At 72.1% G+C, this 17,633-nt stretch overlaps 4 protein-coding genes across 5 annotated transcripts; 2 read left to right on the top strand and 2 right to left on the bottom strand.

Moving 5' to 3' along the window:
• Positions 1 to 1,158: 1,158 nt before the first annotated feature.
• LOC121060438 (antimicrobial peptide NK-lysin-like) lies at positions 1,159 to 2,879 on the top strand. The gene is made up of 5 exons (XM_040538227.1): positions 1,159 to 1,382; positions 1,908 to 2,035; positions 2,153 to 2,263; positions 2,356 to 2,526; positions 2,753 to 2,879. The coding sequence occupies exons 1-4, from the start codon at positions 1,343 to 1,345 to the stop codon at positions 2,518 to 2,520; spliced, it is 444 nt and encodes a 147-aa protein (XP_040394161.1). The 5' UTR covers positions 1,159 to 1,342; the 3' UTR covers positions 2,521 to 2,526; positions 2,753 to 2,879.
• A 1,329-nt stretch (positions 2,880 to 4,208) lies between these two features.
• On the bottom strand, positions 4,209 to 9,605 carry GCK (glucokinase). Of its 2 annotated transcripts, XM_040538533.1 has the most exons (10): positions 8,811 to 9,605; positions 7,077 to 7,239; positions 6,801 to 6,955; positions 6,437 to 6,556; positions 6,248 to 6,343; positions 5,934 to 6,033; positions 5,657 to 5,840; positions 5,279 to 5,434; positions 4,611 to 4,844; positions 4,209 to 4,514 (listed from the first exon to the last, which is right to left on the bottom strand). In XM_040538533.1, the coding sequence occupies exons 1-10, from the start codon at positions 8,853 to 8,855 to the stop codon at positions 4,370 to 4,372; spliced, it is 1,398 nt and encodes a 465-aa protein (XP_040394467.1). In that variant the 5' UTR covers positions 8,856 to 9,605; the 3' UTR covers positions 4,209 to 4,369. The 2 variants fall into 2 exon arrangements, with proteins under 2 accessions (XP_040394467.1, XP_040394469.1); XM_040538535.1 differs by lacking the exons at positions 5,934 to 6,033; positions 6,248 to 6,343; positions 6,437 to 6,556; ... (1 more) ...; positions 7,077 to 7,239; positions 8,811 to 9,605 and having other exon boundaries at positions 5,667 to 5,832.
• A 758-nt stretch (positions 9,606 to 10,363) lies between these two features.
• YKT6 (YKT6 v-SNARE homolog) lies at positions 10,364 to 14,221 on the top strand. Its single transcript, XM_040538508.1, has 8 exons — positions 10,364 to 10,521; positions 11,298 to 11,410; positions 12,361 to 12,443; positions 12,724 to 12,824; positions 13,158 to 13,262; positions 13,348 to 13,413; positions 13,538 to 13,639; positions 13,983 to 14,221. The coding sequence occupies exons 2-8, from the start codon at positions 11,307 to 11,309 to the stop codon at positions 14,016 to 14,018; spliced, it is 597 nt and encodes a 198-aa protein (XP_040394442.1). The 5' UTR covers positions 10,364 to 10,521; positions 11,298 to 11,306; the 3' UTR covers positions 14,019 to 14,221.
• A 2,384-nt stretch (positions 14,222 to 16,605) lies between these two features.
• On the bottom strand, positions 16,606 to 17,489 carry CAMK2B (calcium/calmodulin dependent protein kinase II beta). Its single transcript, XM_040538323.1, has 3 exons — positions 17,334 to 17,489; positions 17,197 to 17,257; positions 16,606 to 17,150 (listed from the first exon to the last, which is right to left on the bottom strand). The coding sequence occupies exons 1-3, from the start codon at positions 17,482 to 17,484 to the stop codon at positions 16,670 to 16,672; spliced, it is 693 nt and encodes a 230-aa protein (XP_040394257.1). The 5' UTR covers positions 17,485 to 17,489; the 3' UTR covers positions 16,606 to 16,669.
• Positions 17,490 to 17,633: the final 144 nt, after the last annotated feature.

Here is a 17,633-nt window from a genome sequence, read left to right as displayed (position 1 = left end):
GCAACGGGGAGCGCGGGGGGGGGGGAGGACACCTGGGCCCGCAGGGCTGAGCCCCCCCGAGCCCCCCCCCGCCCCCACCCCCCCGGTTTCCTGCCCCGCGTCCGAGGCCTGCGGATTATTTTGGGGGGCGGCGCCACTCGTGTCCGTGGGCCCCGCGTGGGGCCGGTGCAAAAGGCCCGGGGCGGCCCCCCCACGGCCCCCAGGGGGGCTGCGGAGACCCCGCGGCCCTCCCTAGGGGTTTTGAGCCCCCCTCCCCCCCCCCCAGGGCTTTTGTGGCCCCCCCGGGGGTGTCAGGGCCCTCATAGGTGCGTTGGAGCCCCCCCCCCACGGGGTCTGCAGCACCCCCAGGGGGGGGTTCGGGGCCCCCACGGGTGCTGGGGGTCCCTCAGGGTGTCAGAGCCCCCCAAAAGTTTTGCCCCCCCCCCCCCCCCCCCCCCCCCGGGGGTTTTGCCTCCACCCGGGGGTTTCAGGCTCCCCCGGTAGTATCAGGGCCCCCCCCCAGGGTTTCCCCCCCCCCCCAGGGGTTTTGAGCCCCCCCTGGGGGTTTTGGGGGCCCCCCGGGGGTGTCAAGGCCCTCATAGGTGCGTTGGAGCCCCCCCCCACGGGGTCTGCAGCACCCCCAGGGTGTTTTTGGGGCCCCCACGGGTTCTGGGCGCCCCTCAGGGTGTCAGAGACCCCCCCAAAAGTTTTGCCCCCCCCCCCCGGGTTTTTGGGCACCCCCCCGGGGGCGTCAGAGCCCCCCCAGGGGTGTCAGACCCCCCCCCATGGTTTTTGGGCCCCCCCCGGGTTTTTGCCCCCCTACCCCGGGAGTGTCAGAGCCCCCCCCAAGGAGTGTCAGAGGCTCCCCCCTCATGGTTTTTGGGCTCCCCACCGGGGGTGTCAGAGGCCCCCCAAGGTTGTCAGAGCCCCCCCAATGGTTTTTGCCCCCCCCCCGGGTTTTGGGCCTCCCCCTGGGGTTGTCAGAGCCCCCCACAAAGGGTGTCAGCCCCCCACATGGTTTTTGCCCCCCCCTCGGCTTTTTACCCCCCCCGTCCCGGGGGTGTCAGAGCCCCCCCCACGGGTGTCAACCCCCCCAATGGTTTTTGCGCCCCCCCCCCCCCCCCCGGGGTGATTTTGGCCCCCTCCCGCCGCCCCCCCCCAAGGCCGCTTCCTGCCGTGGCAAGGCTGGGGGCGGAGGTGTGGGGCCGCGAGGCGCGGGCCGCGCTCCATTTTAAGGCCTCGGTGGGTTTCGGCGGCGCTGAGTGGCTCCGCCGGCCCCGCTGCCGGCTCCTGGGGGGCTATAAAAGCCCCGGGGTGGGGCACGGGGCCGGCACCCGTTGGGTCAGCGTTTGGGGGGCTCGCAATGGCCGCCGCCTTCCTCCTGCTCCTCGCCCTGGTGGCAGGTACGGGGCCGGGGCCCCTCCTGCCCGCGGCCCCCCACGGGCTGCATGGCGCGGGGACGCCGGCGCCGTGGGGTGGGGGGACCGGGGTGGGACAGCGGGGTGGCACCGGGGGTGCGGGGACTGCGTGGGGACGTGGATGTGGGGGTGGGGGTGGGGACGGGGGCTGGGCTCTGGGGACACCTGGGGCACAGAGGGGCTTCGGGGACTGATGTGCTCCCCGTCCTGCTGTGGGGCGGCCACGGGGTGGCCGTGGGGCTGCCATGGGGTGGCCATGGGGCCATGGGGGGGCCATGGGGCAGCCACGGGGTGGCCATGGGGCCATGGGGGGGCCATGGGGCCACCATGGGGTGGCCGTGGGGCCATGGGGGGGCCATGAGGCAGCCACGGGGTGGCCGTGGGGCCATGGGGGGGCCATGGGGCCGCCATGGGGTGGCCGTGGGGCCATGGTTTGGCCATGGGGCAGCCACGGGGTGGCCGTGGGGCGGCCGTGGGGCAGCCATATTAACCACCTCGGTCCCCTCGCAGTCGCACAGGCGGAGGAGGTGGCCGAGCCGTGCCAGGGCGGCCCCGCGTCCTGGTGCCGCGACGTGGCCACGGCCATCCGGTGCCAGAAGGAGCAGCAGTGCCGCCAGCTCTGGGACAGCCTGGGCACGGTGAGGACGAGCCCCAGGCGTGGGGCGCGCCGTGGGGCAGCCCGCCCTCGGGTCGCGGGGCGGGGGGCGGGGGGGTTGGACCCGACATCGCCCTGAGGGTCTGCGTTGTCCCCGCAGTGGGATGAGGACGAAGACGACGCGGCGCTGCCGGGCAAGGGGAAGAAATGCAACTTCTGCATCAAGGTGCTGCAGCAGCTGAAGAAGATGGTGGGGGACGACCCCGATGAGGTGAGGGGGGCACGGGGTGAGCCGGGTTGGGGGGGGGGGGGGCGGGTCTGGTGGCCGCGGCCCCGCTGACGGCACGGGGCCGGTGCCCGCAGGACACCGTCAACGAGGCGCTGCGGAAGGTGTGCGGCGCCATGAAGGGCCTGGGCCGGCTCTGCAAGTCCATGGTGAAGAAGTACGCCGAGCAGATCGCCGAGGCGCTGCAGAACGACGACGAGCCCCAGGACGTCTGCGCCGCCCTCAAGTTCTGCAAGGGCTGAGCGCCGGTGAGAGCCCACATCCTGCGCCCCACATCCTGCGCCTGCCCCCCCCCCCCGGGGCTGGGCGCACCGTGCCCCCGTGCGGAGGGAGGGTGGAGGTGGGGGAGCCCGAAACGTGCCCCGGGGAAACTCGGGGGTGTGGGGTGGGGCGGAGGAGCCGCATCCGCTGGTGCTGGGGCTGGGGGCGAGGGGTGTCCCCCGAGTCACCACCGCCACCGTTTTGTCTCCTCAGGGCCCTGACCGCCGCCGCTGAACCCCGAAACCTGAAGGGGGGCCCCGAGCCCCACCGCCAGCCTCCACCTCCCCACCAGCCTCCCTCCCACCCCCTGTCCCCACGCAATAAAGCAGCTTGTCCCCGCCGCCGCCTCTCCGGAGGACAGAGCTCGTCATTTGGGGTTTTATTTGGCCGAGGTGGGGGGGGAAACGTGCTGCCCCCCCCCAGACCTTCTTCTCATCACCATGGGCGGTGACGCAGCTCGGGGGCTTGCAGCCGACGTTCCTGACACGGCGAGGGGCATCCCCGTGAGCGTCCGCTCCACCTGCATGGGGATGAGCGATCGGGGGGGGGGGGCTGGGACGGGTCCCTGCAGGGCTTCCCCGGCCCCATCGGGGGGACAGGGGGTGCGGTGGGGCTCACGGGGACCCTGGGGACAGGGGCTGACACGTGGCGACTTCGGTGACGCGGGCTGGGGTGGGCGCATGGGGACCTCAGGGAGGAGCCGGGTGTGTGGGGAGCTTGGGAATGGGGTCCCTGGGGGGACACGGGGGGCGCGGGGCCACGCAGTCTGGGCTCTGGGGAGGGGGGGCATGGTGGGGAGGGGGCACGGTGATGGAGGGACATGGTGACAGAGGGGCACAGTGATGGTGGGCATGATGACGGGGGGAACACGGTGTCGGGGGTGCAGATTCCCACAGTGGACCCATACCCTGGGGTGACCCCAGCCCCATTTGGTGGCCTCAGCCCCCCCAAGGCGTCCCCACCGCGTGGGGCTCCTATGTGGGCCCCAGCCCCTGGGGTGCCCCCGACTCCCAGGGGACCCCCGAGGTGGCCCCACAGCCCCGTGGCACCAGGCTGCTCTCCCCCCCTGTGCCGCTGGCCCCGCTCCGGGCTGGGGGTCCCCCACCTTCAGCCCCCTAAACGAGGTAAACGTTGGGGGGGGGCACTGTCACTGACACAAGCCGGGGGGGGCACACGGGCACTACTTTTGGCTGCTTGGGACCACGAAGTAATTGGGGGGGGAGTCACCCACATGCCCCTGGGCTGGGGAGCCGTTGGGTTTGGGGTTGTGGGGTGCTGTTCCAGGGGTGCACGGACCTGGCCCTGCGGGGGGAAGGAGGTGGCACCACCCCATGGATGGGGGGGGTCAGTCCCCTTTGCCTCCGGCTCAGTTTGTCCTTTCTGAGGGTCTCTGGGAGGGGACACGGAGGTGACACATGGGGACAAGGTCAGCTGGGCCCCCAGGCACTGCCAGACGCCCACCGCGGGCTCCCCAAGGGGTGCCAGCCCCCCCTGTCCCCCCCCATCCCCAACCACCCCCCAACCACCCCCCTTATCCCCCGGTGCCCTCCCATGGAGAGGTTCTGGGGGGCGCAGCTGCCCCCCACAGCACCAGGAAGAGCCTCGGCCCCGTCGGGCTGCGCGCGGCCATCGAGGAGCCTCGGCCCCGGCGGTGGTCCCAGAGGAAAAGTCCACGCAAACCCCGGTTTATTGGGGAGCCCCGGCACCGGCCGCCGTCGCCTCCCACGGCAAAGCCCTTCCCGCGTCCGTCTGCGCTCCTCGGCGCCCTCCAAGCGCCCGGCACCGCGGGGTCCCCGCCGTCCCCAGGTCCTGCGCGCCGTGCTGCCCCGCTCACTGCCCCATCATGCAGGCCATTTTGCAGGCGACGGCCGAGATGAGCGCGGCGCCTCGCCCGCTGCCTTCCTCCGACTGGATGAAGGTGATGTCGCAGCCGGGCGTCAGCTGCCGGACGGTGGCGTGGAACCGGTCTTTGAAGCTGCGGGGGAAAGACGGGAAGGGGTCAAGGCTGCGGGGAGGAGGAGGAGGAGGAGGAGGGAGGCTGGGGCGGGAGGAAGGCTCCCGGCGGCCTCACCTGGGGTGCAGCTTGTAGACGGAGCCGTCGACCCCCACGGTGATTTTGAGGGTCTCCTGGCTCCGGCTCTCCCGCATGCGGTTGATGACGCCGGCCAGCCCGGCCGAGCACATCTGGGCGGCGCGGGTGGAGACGCTCTCGCAGACGCGCCGCACGATGTCGCAGTCCGTGCCCGAGGGCAGCAGCTCGAAGGCCGTCAGGATGTTGTAGATCTGCTTGCGGTCGCCCGAGTCGCTGGGATGGGACAGAGGGGGCGCGTCGGGCCGGGGACCCCCATGGGGCAGCTGGGGAGGGCTGGCGGGGGGTGATGGGGCAGGGGACCCCGGTGTGGGGCAACGGGATAGGGAACCCTGCTGTAGGGCAGTTGTAGAGGGCTGGTGGGGGGTGATGGGGCAGGGGACCCCATGTGGGACACCCCAGTGTGGGGTGATGGGGAAGGGGCCCCCAATGTGGGTCAAGGCAACGGGGGACCCCAACATGAGGCAGCTATATAGGGCTGGTGTGGGGCGATAGGGCAGGGAACCTGCTGTGGGGCAGTTGTAGAGGGCTGGTGTAGGGTGACCGTGCAGGGAACCCCATGTGGGACGATCAGAGCCAGCTGCTGTGGGGTGAGGGCACAGGGCACCCCCATGGGTGTGGGGCGGTTTGGGGGCGCCGGCCCCGAATACCTCTCGATCTGCGACACGAAGCGGGTTTCGAAGGTGCCGCGGGTCTTGAGCTTCTCGGAGGCCTCGCCGTTGAAGAGCAGGTTCTCGTCCACCAGCTTCAGCAGCACCAGCCGGACGATCTCCCCCATGTACTTGCCCCCGATGATCTTCTCGTAGCTGGGGGCCGGGGGCGGCCGTCAGGGCGGGGGCCGCCCCCCTCCCGCCCCACGGCGAGGCCCCACGCATGTGTCCCCACCGGTACCGGGCTCAGGGGGACGCGTGCGGGCGGCCGACGGGGCCAGAGCCCCGGGACGAGCGGCCCCGGCCGGCGGAGGGCAGGGGGGGAAGGAGCCGCGGCCGGGGGGAGCCCAGGGGAGCCGCATCCGCCCCACTCCTTACAGCTGCTGACCGGGGTTAAGCGAGGTCTCGTCCACCACGCGGTCGTACTCCAGGAGGAACTCGTCGAGCTCCCCCGAGGCGCCGAACGCGCCCCACTCCGTGTTGACGCACATCCTGCCCTCGTCGCCCTCCACCAGCTCCACGTTGTGCATCTCCTCCATGTAGCAGGCGTTGCAGCCCGTCCCTGCGCGCAGGAGCCAGCCGTGGGGCGCGTGCCCCCCGCCCCACGTCCCCCCCCCGGGGGTGGCCGCTGCCGTCCCGCAGCCTGTGATCTTACCCACGATCATCCCAACCTCGCACCGGTGGTCCTCGTAGTAGCAGGAGATCATCGTGGCCACGGTGTCGTTCACCATGGCCACCACGTCCATCTCGAAGTCCTGCCGGGGGGGGAGCCGCCGGTGTCACGCTCCGCGTCCGGCTGTCCCGCGGGGTCCCCGTGGGTTGCGTGTGCCCACGCATACACGTGCACGCACACACACGCGTGTGCACAGCACGCCCCCAGCACCTCTCCCGGGGGACCCACGGGACGCGGTGGGGACAGGGGGCGGGCACCGACGCACGCAGCCGGCACGGGGCCAGCGGCCGTCTCACCCCTCGCCGTTTGATGGCGTCTCGCAGGAGCCCGACCACGTTGTTCCCTTCTGCTCCGGAGGCTTTGAAGCCCTTGGTCCAGTTCAGCAGGATGCCCTGGGCCGGGGGAAGACAGAGCGGGGCTCCGTGGGGCCGTGGGGCAGGCACCGCGGTGGCCTCGGGTCCCGTGCTGCCCCGCCAGCCCCTCACCTTGTCGATGTCCTCGTGCCGCACGGGGAAGGAGAAGGTGAAGCCCAGGGGCAGCTTTTTGTGCTTCATCTGATGCTTGTCCAGGAAGTCGGAGATGCACTCGGAGATGTAGTCGAAGAGCTGGGGGAGAGCGGCTGAGCCGTCACCGCGATGGCCTCGTCCCCGCGATGGCCCGGTCCCCTCCACCCCATCCCCATCCAGACGCCACTTGAAGGGGACGCTTCCACGGGCTCCTGCAGCTCCCCGAGGGTCTGGACCCACCTCTGCCCCCTCCCAGGGCTTGGGGCTGCCCGGAGGCACCCAGCACCGGGATGGGGATCGTGGGGAGGACCCCGCGCCCCCCGCACCCCCCTGCCCCGCTCACCATCTCGGCTGTCCCCGTCATGGCATCCTCGGGGATGGAGTACATCTGGTGCTTCGTCTTCACCTTCCACTGCCCTTCCTCCCCCTCGCCCACCTTCACCAGCATCACGCGGAAGTTGGTGCCGCCGAGGTCCAGCGAGAGAAAGTCCCCGACCTCTGCAGCGCCGCGGGGCACGGGGGAGGGGACGGCTCAGGGGGGGCTCCCGGGGGGGCAGCACCCGGCGGAGCCGCGGCAAAGCGCCGGGCGCCGTCGCCCTCGCGTCCCGGCAGCGCCTACCTGAGCCCTCGGGCGTGGAGCGGACGTAGGTGGGCAGCATCTTCACTGAGGCTTCCTCGTGCGTCTCCAGCTTCAGCCCCCGGTCCATCTCCTTCTGCATGCGGTACATCACCTTCTTCAGGTCCTCCTCCCTCAGCCGGAACTCCGACAGGATCTGCTCCACCTGCGCCGGGGGGCGGCAGCGTTACGGGATGTCCTGCGCCCCCTGAACCACGCCGAGCAGCCGGAGGTTCCCCTCCCCGGCCCCGGTTTTCCCTGTGGACACCCCGATCCCCTGCGGCCCCGCAGCCCGGAGCACCTCGCCCTCCAACAGCGGCACCGGGGGGAAGCTCCTTGCCCCGAAACCTGCTCGGAGCAGGCGTCCCGTAGGGGTTTCCTCCGTCCCCCTCGCACGACGCCCATCGAGCGGGGCCGCACCGAGCGGTACGGGGAATTTCTCCCGTCCCCGCTGCCAGGGAGAGCCGCGGGGCCCCTCCACGGCCGCGCTGGCGCTCAGGACCTGTTTTTCCCTCGCGTAGCAACCCCGGGCCCTGCCACCGGCACGGCCTCCATTACCAGGGCGCGTAACGGGGCCGCGGCCCCGGCTCTCAGATGGAGCCGCGGTGCTGAGCGCTTCTGCTCCGCCAGCCAGGTTTGCTCGTGGCATTAGAGGCCTCATTAGTCACCGGGAGCCGGGCAGGCCAGAATCGCTCCCGCTGCGCTGTCAGCGCCAGGAGGGTGTTTTCCTCGGGGCCGCGCCGGCCCTGCCGTGGGTTTTGGGGTGCATCACAAAGCAGGCGCCCTGCTAAAGCTTTTGGGATGATGTGGGTCCCGGCCACATGATGTGGGATGATGTGGGTCTGAGGGGTCCCGGCCCCCACAAACCGGCTGCGCCGGGCTGCTTCGGTGGGACGGATCGAGGCCGGATCCCCTCCGTGATGTCCCCAGGGGGACACCCAGCGCCCCGTGACGCCGTTCGGTGCCTGATGTCGCCCAGCGCCGCAGCGCCTGTCTCGGTGTCCCTTCTCCCGCTGATCTCAAGCGGTTCTGGCACCGTAGGCACCGCGTGCCACGGCTCCGCTCCCTCGGATCCCGCATGGAGGTTTCGGTGCCGGGTTTGGCTCTTCCTACCTGACCAAAACCTGCCCCCGAAGGGCACGATCCCCTCTTACCCTGCCTGGAGCAGGCTGGAAGCCACGTGGCGGAACGCTGCGCTGCCCATGCCCCATGCTCCCCATCGCCCCCGTCCCAGTCCGGCTGCGTGCCGGAGCCTCCCAAAGAGTGGGGACGAGCCCCGTCCCCCCCAAGTGACCCGATGCAGTGGGGGTCCCCTCGGCCCCGAGGCCGTCCTGTGGAGCCCGGCTCCTTCCGGGGGAGCCCCGCTGGTCATGCTCAGCACCCCAGCACCGGGCATGGGGGCGGCCTTGGGAGCGGGGAGCCTCAGCACTGGCCGCGTGGCTCTGCCCGAGGCAGCCTCCAGCCTCCTGCTGCCCTCACCCCCTGTGCCTGGGGGCTGGGGGGGGCCTTGCGCCGCCGGGCCCACGGCAGGATCAGGCCCTCGGTATAAACGGAGGCTCCCCGTGTGCTCCTGGCTCGAAACCTCCTGACCTCGTTCCTTGCCCAAAACCGCTTGCCTGGCCCCAAAGAGCCCCGAAGATCCCCAAAAAGCCCCAAAGAGCCCCAAAGCGGGGGCAGAAGCAGCTGTTGCCTTCCGGAGGTGAACGTGGGGAGGGCCGGCGGCCGGCGGGGCCTCACCTTCTCCTGCCGGGAGCTCTCCATCCTGCTTCTGTGGTCCAGCATGGGGGCAGCCGTGGGCGCGGGGCGGGCGGCGGGCAAAGCTGTCCCCCCCGAGCCCCCCCGGCACCCCACCGCCTCGTCCGCCCGGGTACCGTCCCTGGCTGCGCCGGGGGATGCGCCACGTTGGGGGGCGTTAGCTCATACGGGGTGCCCGGTGGCGGCCGCCGCGTCCCCACGGTCCCGTCAGGCGGAGCGGCCACGAGCCCCCGCGGCCCCGGCCTCGGCCCCCCACATCCCGGGGCCGCCCTCGGGGCTCCCCAGTCCCCTCGGCCGTGCGGGGCGGCTGGGTGCTTCGTCGTCGTCGTCCTCCCCCTCCTCCTCCTCGGCCCGCCGTCCGCCGCACTGCAAGGGGGCACCGAGGCGGCCCCGGGGGTCTCTGCGTGGAGTGGGGGAGCCCCAGCGGGCGGACGGACGGACGGACGCGGGTGGCCTTGTCCGGGACCCTCCCCACGGGGGCCGTCAGCCCCGTCACCGGCCCTGGGCCCCCCTCCCGGTGAGCCGGTTGCCGTGCCAACCACTTCACGGCCTGGTCACGGTGGCAACCACTCCACCGGCCGGCCTGGCAACGCGGCCCGCTCCCATGGAGACGAGCACCAAGGTGACGGCGGCCCCGCGATGGCCGCCGGGCCCCGGGGACGGGCACGGGGACAGACGGGGGATGATGGGGATGGATGGGGGGTGATGGGGGAGCCCCGGGGGGGTCCCGGGGGCCTGGGGGGGTCCCGCGGTGCCCCCGCAGTGTCCCGGTGCCGGGGGTGCAGGGCCTCGCAGGGCGGCCCCGGCCCCGCAGCCAGGGGGGTCCCATGGGGGTCCCGGGGGGCACTGCAGGCCCCGGACCCAGCCTGGAGGCCCCGCCCACACCACAGGCCCCACCCACACCACAGACCACGCCCACAAACGCCGCCACGCCCACCCAGGAGGCTCCGCCCACGCACGAAACCACGCCCCACAAAACAAGCCCCGCCCCCATCCACGTTGCCCCGCCCACCCAAATGCCCCTGGGCACAACGGAGGCCACGCCCACTCCCTGCGCCACGCCCACGCGGCAGGCCCCGCCCACATAGTTTGCCCCGCCCACTCAGCAGGCCCGTCCGTACCTGTCCGTACATGAAACCACGCCCACAAATCGCCCCATCCCGCTTAGCACCACCCACTGGGAAGCCCCGCCCACACACACGAAGCCACGCCCACCGAGCGCCCCCACCCACACACGTTGCTCCGCCCACTGTGGAGACCACGCCCACACACCCAGGAAGCCACGCCCACAAATCACAGCGCCCCAACCACGCAGGAAAGCCCCGCCCACCCGCGGAGCCACGCCCACACACTAGGCCCCGCCCACCCACGAAGCCCCGCCCCCCTCGCTATGCTCGAGCCCCCCAGCTCCCTGCAGGGAGCCCCGCCCCCCATGACGTCACGGCGCCGCCGATTGGCCTCCCGCCTCGGGGGCGGGGCCGTTCGCGGCCGTGGGCGGGGCCTCCGGCCGAGCCGCGCTCTCATTGGCCGGGAGCCGCGGGGCGGGCGGGCCGCGTGCTGCGCGTGCGCAGGCTGGGCGCGGCCCCGTGGCAGTAACCGGGGCCGGGGGCACTTCCGGCCGGTCTCTTTCTGCTTCCGGGTCGGGAGGGCTCCGCTCGGCCGCCGCCTCCTCGCTGCGAGTCCGCAGCCGCCGGTACCGGGCGGGGGGGCGGGGCCGGGGGGGGGCCTGTAGGTGTCCCGGGGGGGCTTGGGGGAGCCCCGGTGGGTCCGGGCGGCTCCCGGGTGGGTCCCGGTGGGGTCCGGGGGGGCCCCGGCGGGGTTCGGTGGGGCCCGGTGCGGTTCTGGGGGGGTCTCGGGGGGGTCTGGGGCGGGTCGCCGGGGTCCCGGTGGGGCCTGGGGGGGTTTGGTGGGGCCCGGTAGTGTCCCGGGGGGGTCTGGGTGAGTCCTGGGGGGGTCCCGTGGGGGTTTGGGGGCGTCCCGGAGGGGGCTGGGGGGTCCCGAAGGGCTCTGGGGGGTCCCAGCGGGGTCCCGTTGGGGTCTGGGGGGTCCCTGGGGGGGTCCCAGTGGGCTCGGGGGGGGTTCCCGGAACGCTCTGGGGGGTCCCAGTGGGGTCCTGTTGGGGTCTGGGGGGTCCCCGTGCATTCCCCATAGGGTCCCGATGGGGTCTGCGGGGTCCTGGAGGGCCCTGGGGGGTCCCAGTGGGCTCTGGGGGGGGGGGGGGTCCAGGAAGGCTCTGGGGGTCCCAGCAGGGTCCCATTGGGGTCTGGAGAGGGTCCCTGTAGAGTCCCGCTGGGTCCCAGTGGGGCCTGGGGGGGTCCCCGTGCAGTTCCCATAGGGTCCCAGTTTTGGGGGGGGGGGGGTGTCCCGGAGGGGTCTGGGGGGTCCCTGGGGGGTCCCGGAGGGCTCTGGGGGTCCCGGTGCGTTCCCGGTGTCGGCGGGGCCCGCTGACCCCGCTCCGTCTCCCCGCAGCGCCGCGCCATGAGGCTGTACAGCCTGAGCGTGCTGTACAAGGGCGAGCCCCGGGTGCAGCTGCTGAAGGCCGCCTACGACGTCTCCACCTTCAGCTTCTTCCAGAGATCCAGGTCGGGCCCCGCGCCCCGCACCGGGGCTCCCCGCGCGACGGTGCCGGCACCGGGACGAGCCCCACCGGGGGCTCACGGCAGCCCCCGTCCTCACCGGGTGGCCTCAGAGCATCGCCTCGCCTGCCCCCGGCACCCCCGGGGACGTTGGGCTCAGCCCCGGCTGGGCCGGTTCAGCCCTCGGCGCTCCCCCGGGGGCCCCGCTCCAGCCGCCCCCCACTTGCGGAGGCGGCCGGGGGCTGTCGGCGGCGGCCCCCGGGGCGTTTCCCGGCCCCCTGCCAAGGTTTTTTTGGGCACGTTTGGCTCTGCGGTCCCGGCGATAAGGGGAACGCTGCAGCGAGGGGCTCCTAAAAACGCCCCCGTGGCCGAGCGTGCGAGGGGAAGCAGCGAGCGGGGGCGGCTCTGGGGGCCTCGCTGCTCCCCAACCCCGGCACGGCCGGAGGAGCCGCTTCCCCCCGGGCTTCGGCACCCCGGGAGCTGGTGTCGGCGGGGATAAGCTGTGAATTTATCTGCCGGTCCCCCCCGCGGGGGCTGCGTCCCGTGGCCACGGCACGAGTTGGGGCCCGGCCTCAGCCCCTCGGGGAGCCCCCGGCGCTGCCACTTCCCACCTGGAGCGCTGTGGCTGAGCGCTCGCTGCTCCCAGCGCGCCCGGGACGGAGCAGATTTATTTCTGCTTGCTCGCGGCTTTTGGCCTCTGTTTTATTGCGGGGTGAAAAAAAAAAAAAAACAACAACAACAAAAAAAAACACAAAAAAGGGGTTACGCAAAAGTCTGCCTGGCAGGGCTGGAGCGCGGGCTTGGGGCCGTTTCCTGACCTGACTCAACGCGGGTCTAGCATGGGAGCGCGAGCCTCCCGCTGGGCTCGGAGGGGAAGGGGCGGTGGGGAAGGGCCGGGGCTGCCCCGCGCCCCCCGCAGCTGGGGGCCGGGTGCGAGCGGCGCTGGGTGCTTGCAGCGTGCAGGAGTTCATGACCTTCACCAGCCAGCTGATCGTGGAGCGCTCGCAGCTGGGCAGCCGGGCTTCCGTCAAGGAGCAAGGTGAGCGCGTGGCCGCGCTCCGAGACACGAAGCCCCCCTCGCGCCCCCCTTCCCTGGGCGAACGCCGAGAGGTTTGGGGGCAGGGTGGGCCCACGGGGCCGAGCCTGGGGCTCACCTCCCTCCCCGAGCCCTTCCCGCTGTCCCAGCGCGACCGCCAGTGGCCGGAAACCTCCCGGTGCCATCCGCTGGCGGTGGAAGCGGGGGCCGGGGGCAGGCGTTGGGCGCCGGGGGGGCTCCAGAGCCGCCCCCCCCCCACCCCCGACGCCGCCTCTCCGCCCAGAGTACCTGTGCCACGTGTACGTGCGGAGCGACGGGCTGGCCGGCGTGGTGATCGCCGATAACGAGTACCCGCAGCGGGTCTGCTTCACCTTGCTGGACAAGGTGAGCGGCGCGGCCGGCGGCGCCTCGGGCAGGGCGGGGAATGTGGGGGGGGGGCTTCCCACGGGTCCGGTCGCGGCGTGAGGAAGAAATAATCCCTGCTGGTGAGCCGGGGCGGGGGGGGGGGGGACACACCGTGTCGGGGCTGAGCTCGGCGGGATCTGGTTGTGTTTTGGTTCGGCTCTGCCTGGCGGCTCCGCACCGCAGCCGGCCTCTGGAGCTCCCGGCGTGGCTCGGGGCTCTGCGGGGAGCTGGCGGGGCAGGGGCTCGGCCTCGCTCGCGGGGAGCTGTGGGGAGGAGCCCAGGCGGCGACGCCGGGCGCTGCCTCGCTCGCAGGTGCTGGACGAGTTCTGCAGGCAGGTGAGCAGGGCGGAGTGGCCGTCGGGGTCCCCCGGCACCATCAGCTACGCGGCGTTGGACGGGTACCTCAGCAAGTACCAGGTAGGGGCCGCGCGGCCGCCTGGCCTCATCCCCCCCCCCCCCCGGGGGGGCTGCTGGCCTGACGCCGCCCTCGTTCCTCCGCCAGAACCCCCGCGACGCCGACCCGATGACCAGAGTGCAGGCGGAGCTGGACGAGACCAAAATCATCCTGGTGAGGACGGCGGGGACGGGGGCTGGCCCCGCTCCCTCCCCTGGGTGCTCTCGGCCGGTTTTGGGGCGCGGTGGCGGGGCCCCCGAGTGCCGACGGCGCGCCCGGCACCCGTTCCTTTGCGCAGCACAACACCATGGAGTCGCTGCTGGAGCGCGGGGAGAAGCTGGACGACCTGGTGTCCAAGTCGGAGGTGCTGGGGGCGCAGTCGAAAGCCTTCTACAAAACCGTGAGTGCGGCGCCGGTCCCTCCCGCGCCCAGGGAGGGTCCCCGACGGGCCGGGGGTGGGTTTGGGGCCGTGAGAGGGGCAGGAGAAGCCCCGGTGGTGCGGGACGTGGGGTCGGGCAGGGAGCTCGGCTGCCCAAACCTGGCTGGCGGAGCTCCTTGGCCCCCTTCCCAAACCCGGCCCCGCTCCCATTTGGGATTTGGGGTGCCCGGGTGCCGGGCCGCGGCCTCCAGCCTCTGTCGCGGGGCTGCGCCCTCGGCCTCCGCGGCCAGCGGGGGACCGGGACCGGGACGGCCGCGCCGGGCGGCTCTGGGCCCCGACGCCGCGTTCTCTCCCCTCTCGCCAGGCGCGGAAGCAGAACTCGTGCTGTGCGGTGATGTGACCCGCCCGCGGGGGGCTCCTGCCCCGGCCCGCCAGGCCCTCGCCCCCCTCCTCGCATCTCGACCTCCCCCAGGACTGACCGCAGAACCCCGGCGGCTCCTGGGCCGCTCGGCGGGGGCCGCTGCTCGGGCCGGGCCCCCCCTCCCCCCCGGGCACCGCGGCCGTGCCCGGTTCTCGGTGCTGAGCGGGCGCTGAGGCCGGCCCCGCGCCGTGGGGCTGGGGGAGCGCTGCAGCCCCCCCCGCCCTCGCCCTCCCCCGGCGCAGCTCGGGCCGTGCTGTGCCCATCCCCGTAACACCAGCGAGTGCCTCGGCGCTGCCAGCCCCGGGGGGGCTTGGGGAGAGAGGAGCTGGGACCCCCCCCCAAGCTCTGAGCACGGGGCCTGGACGGGGGGAGGGAGCTGGGGGGGGGGGGGCTTTTATGCATCTGTGTCCCCGGGGGGGGGAGGCCGGGTGGGAGAAGGGAAGTGCTTTGTGGGGGGGCTGGCCAGGGCTGCTCGGTGTGGGGCTGCGTCCCCTTGTGGGGGGACACATGGGGTCGGCCCCCACGCCCCCTCCCTGGGGGGGGGGGGGAGCTGGGGGGGGGCTCTGTGCCATGGGGCTGCCCCCCTTCGGTGGGTCCGAGCCCCCCATTACCCCCTGTTCCTGGGGGGCGGGTGGGAGCCAGCTGGGCCGGGGGGGGGTTCCCCGTTCCCCCCTCCCTCAGCCCCGGGGGGGGGGGGGGGAGGCTCAGCCTCGGGCCTCCCCCCCGGCCTCGTGGGGAAGGGCGCAGCTTTCGCTCGGGGCTGTATCGTGATCGGTGTCGCCTGTCGCAGCCGTGCCGCGGCCGATAAAGTTCTCTGTGACGGTTGTGGCCTGGCTGGGCTCCGTGGGGCAGGATGGGGCCCGGGGGGGGGCACCACGTCTGGGGGTGCAGCAACACTCAGCCTCGTCTCTCCCCCCCCGGGGGGGGTGGGGGGTTGGCAGTTGTTTTTCCTCATAATTTATTTGCAGTTTTTCCCGAGACAAAAACGAAATCAGAGTCATCTGTTACACTTACAAGGCTCAGAAAGAAAAGACGAGGTGGGGGGGGGGGGGCAATATGCCGGGTGTGTTGGGGGGGGAGTAGAGAAAAGTTGGGGGGGGGAACGGAAAAGAACGAGAGAAAAAGGGGAGGAGAGGGGGAGAGAAATCTGGCAACGCTCCACCAGCATTCGGGGACGGTAACAGCTCAGCTCAGCTCCTCGACAGACAGCGGGGTGCTCCCGCGCGCAGGGCATGCAGAAAGTAAAAAGCTGCCCCCCCCCCCCCCCGCCCCCGTCCCCCCCCCCCAGCCACAAACAGCCCCCAGCGACGGGAGTGCGAGGAGGGGACGCCTTGGTGGGGGGGGGGAGGAGAAGTTTGGGGGGGGGGGGGGTTGGGGTGAAGCCCCCCCTCCCCTCCCCTAGCGGTGAGCCCCCTCCCCGGGGGCGCGGGGCTGGGGTGCGGGGGGAGGCAGCGCCCTTGGTGCGGGGCGGGGGGGGGGCCCGGGGGGGGCCGGCAGCCGGCGGAGCAGCCTGTGCCCCCTAAGAGACCCGCTCTCTTAGTCTAAAGTGCTTTCGACGCTGCCTCAGCGCTGGCTGGATCGCCCCCAAGCCCCCCCCCCCTCCCCACCCCTTGGGCTGGGACCCCCCCCCCCAAAAAATCCAAAAATTCCTCCCCCCCCCCCCCAAACCCCAGCGCCCGGCTCTCCCCCTGGGGGCTGCGGGAACAGCCCCGGCCCCACGCTTTGGGAAGGGGGGGGGGGGGGGGGGGGGGGGGAGCAGCCCTGTGTGTGTGGGGTGGGGGATTTATTTTTTCGGGGGGGGGGTGTTGAAGGGGGAGAGGGAGGGGGGGGCCACCGGCTGCTCCCGTGGGAATTCAAAAATAAAGAGCTCTCTCTATGTACAGGGGCCCGGGGGGGGAAGGGGGGGGGGCGAGCGAAAGCGGAGCCCAAAGAACGAACATCCACCACCAGCGACAGCGAAACTCCACGAGCACAGCCGGGGGGGCGAGGGGGGGGGGGGGCCGGGCAAACCCCCCCCCCCCCCGGCCCGGTGCAGACAGGCTTTGGGGGGCAGAGAGGGAATGGAGGGGGGGGGTTCGGGGGTCTCACCGCAGGCTCCGGCAGCCCCCCGCCCCCCCCCCAGCACGTCGGTCGGGGGCTGTGTGAGATGGCGATTTAATTTTTGGAATTTTTTTTTTTTTTCTATTCATCATTTTTGCTTTTTTTTTTGTCTTTTTTTTTTTTTTTTTTTCTCCTCCTTTTTCTGCAAAAGCAGGCACTGGGCAGAATGGGGGGGGGGGGGGAGCGGGGGGGGGGGGGCACAGGCATGCGGACGCGTGCTCCGGGACTGCGGCTGCGTCTCCGTTCGGCCGGACCCAGGCTGGGGGGGTCTGAGGCTGAGAGGGGGGTCTCAGGCTGGGGGGGGGGTCTCAGGCTGGGGGGCTTTCAGGCTGGGGGGGGGGGGGGTTCAGGCTTGGGGGGGGGGTCTCAGGCTGAGGTTTGGTTTCTCAGGCTGAGGTTTGGGTTCTCAGGGTGGTTGTGGCTTTTTTTTTCTTTTTTTTTTTTCCCTTTTTTCTTTTTTTTGGGGGGGGGGGGGGAGATTGGGGGGGGCCGGCGGCCTCATGGGGCCCCCCCCCCCGCCGCCCTCACCTTCACTGGAGGGGGGCGACGGGCGCCCCGGAGCCGTGGAAGTGGACGTTCTGCCACTTGCCCTCGCGGCGGTGCCAGACGCGCGTCTCCTCCGACTGGCTGGTGCGCGGGCGGCCCTGCGCGTCCAGGTACTGCGTGAGGCGGATGTAGGCGATGCAGGCGGCGTCCTCCCCGATGACGTGCACGTGGGGGTTCAGGATGGTCGTGTGGATCGGCTTGTTGTTCTTGGACAGCACTGCGGGCAGCCCGTCAGCGGGTCGGGCGGGCAGGGGGCGGGCAGGGGTAGGGGCAGGGGTACGAGGGCAGTCGGGGATATGGGCAGGGGTACGGGCAGGGGTAGGGGCAGGGGTACGAGGGCAGTCGGGGATATGGGCAGGGGTACGGGTAGGGTAGAGGCAGGGGTACGGGCAGGGCAGACACCCAGGCAGGCAGGCACGGAGGAACACAGGCAGGGGGCAGGCAGGAGCACCAACAAGGACACAGACAGGGGGCAGGCAGGGATGCAGGAGGAGTACCAGCAAGGATTCGGGCAGGGGTGCGGGCAGGGATAACCCCAAGGATACAGGCAGGGCTACCAACAAGGGCACAGGGTGCAGGCAGGGATGCAGATGAGCACAGGCAGGGATGTGGGAGCAGTACGAGCAAGGGTGCAGGCAGGGACCCAGGTAAGGCTGCAGGAGCAGTACCAGCAAGGATGCAGGCAGGGATATGGGCAAGGGTGCAGGCAGGAGCACGGGCAGCTGGCAGCCAAGCAGGCAGGGAGGAGCACAGGCAGGAATTCAGGCAGGGATCCGGGCAGGGATATGGGCAGGGACATGGGCAGGAATGCAGGCAGGAGCACCAGGAAGGACCCAGGCAGGGTGCAGGCAGGGCAGGCAGAAGGGACACGGGCAGGGGGTGGGCAGGGTGGGTGGACAGAGGGACGGGCAGGGGCTGGGAAGGTCGGCCGGACACGGGGACGGGCAG

The sequence above is a fragment of the Cygnus olor genome, chromosome 27, assembly GCF_009769625.2.
Source record: "Cygnus olor isolate bCygOlo1 chromosome 27, bCygOlo1.pri.v2, whole genome shotgun sequence".
Lineage (NCBI taxonomy): Eukaryota > Metazoa > Chordata > Aves > Anseriformes > Anatidae > Cygnus > Cygnus olor.
The sequence above is the reverse complement of the archived record's forward strand: the minus strand, read 5'-3'. Positions and strand labels throughout refer to the sequence as shown.

Bases quoted from the DNA above. Each gene is read 5' to 3' on its own strand.
- LOC121060438 (XM_040538227.1), top strand. From the start codon at position 1,343: ATGGCCGCCGCCTTCCTCCTGCTCCTCGCCCTGGTGGCAG. The intron at 2,036-2,152 runs GTGAGGACGAGC...TTGTCCCCGCAG, and splicing joins TCTGGGACAGCCTGGGCACG to TGGGATGAGGACGAAGACGA. The intron at 2,264-2,355 runs GTGAGGGGGGCA...CGGTGCCCGCAG, and splicing joins TGGGGGACGACCCCGATGAG to GACACCGTCAACGAGGCGCT.
- GCK (XM_040538533.1), bottom strand. From the start codon at position 8,855: ATGCTGGACCACAGAAGCAGGATGGAGAGCTCCCGGCAGGAGAAG. The intron at 5,841-5,933 runs GTAAGATCACAG...TCCTGCGCGCAG, and splicing joins CGAGGTTGGGATGATCGTGG to GGACGGGCTGCAACGCCTGC. The intron at 5,435-5,656 runs GTAAGGAGTGGG...CCCGGCCCCCAG, and splicing joins CTTAACCCCGGTCAGCAGCT to CTACGAGAAGATCATCGGGG.
- YKT6 (XM_040538508.1), top strand. From the start codon at position 11,307: ATGAGGCTGTACAGCCTGAGCGTGCTGTACAAGGGCGAGCCCCGGGTG. The intron at 11,411-12,360 runs GTCGGGCCCCGC...GGGTGCTTGCAG, and splicing joins AGCTTCTTCCAGAGATCCAG to CGTGCAGGAGTTCATGACCT. The intron at 12,444-12,723 runs GTGAGCGCGTGG...CTCTCCGCCCAG, and splicing joins GGCTTCCGTCAAGGAGCAAG to AGTACCTGTGCCACGTGTAC.
- CAMK2B (XM_040538323.1), bottom strand. From the start codon at position 17,484: ATGTCCCTGCCCATATCCCTGCCCGGATCCCTGCCTGAATTCCTGCCT. The intron at 17,258-17,333 runs CCTGGGTCCCTG...CCCTGCCTGCAC, and splicing joins GTACTGCTCCTGCAGCCTTA to CCTGTGCCCTTGTTGGTAGC. The intron at 17,151-17,196 runs CCGAATCCTTGC...CCTGCCCCCTGT, and splicing joins ATCCCTGCCCGCACCCCTGC to CTGTGTCCTTGTTGGTGCTC.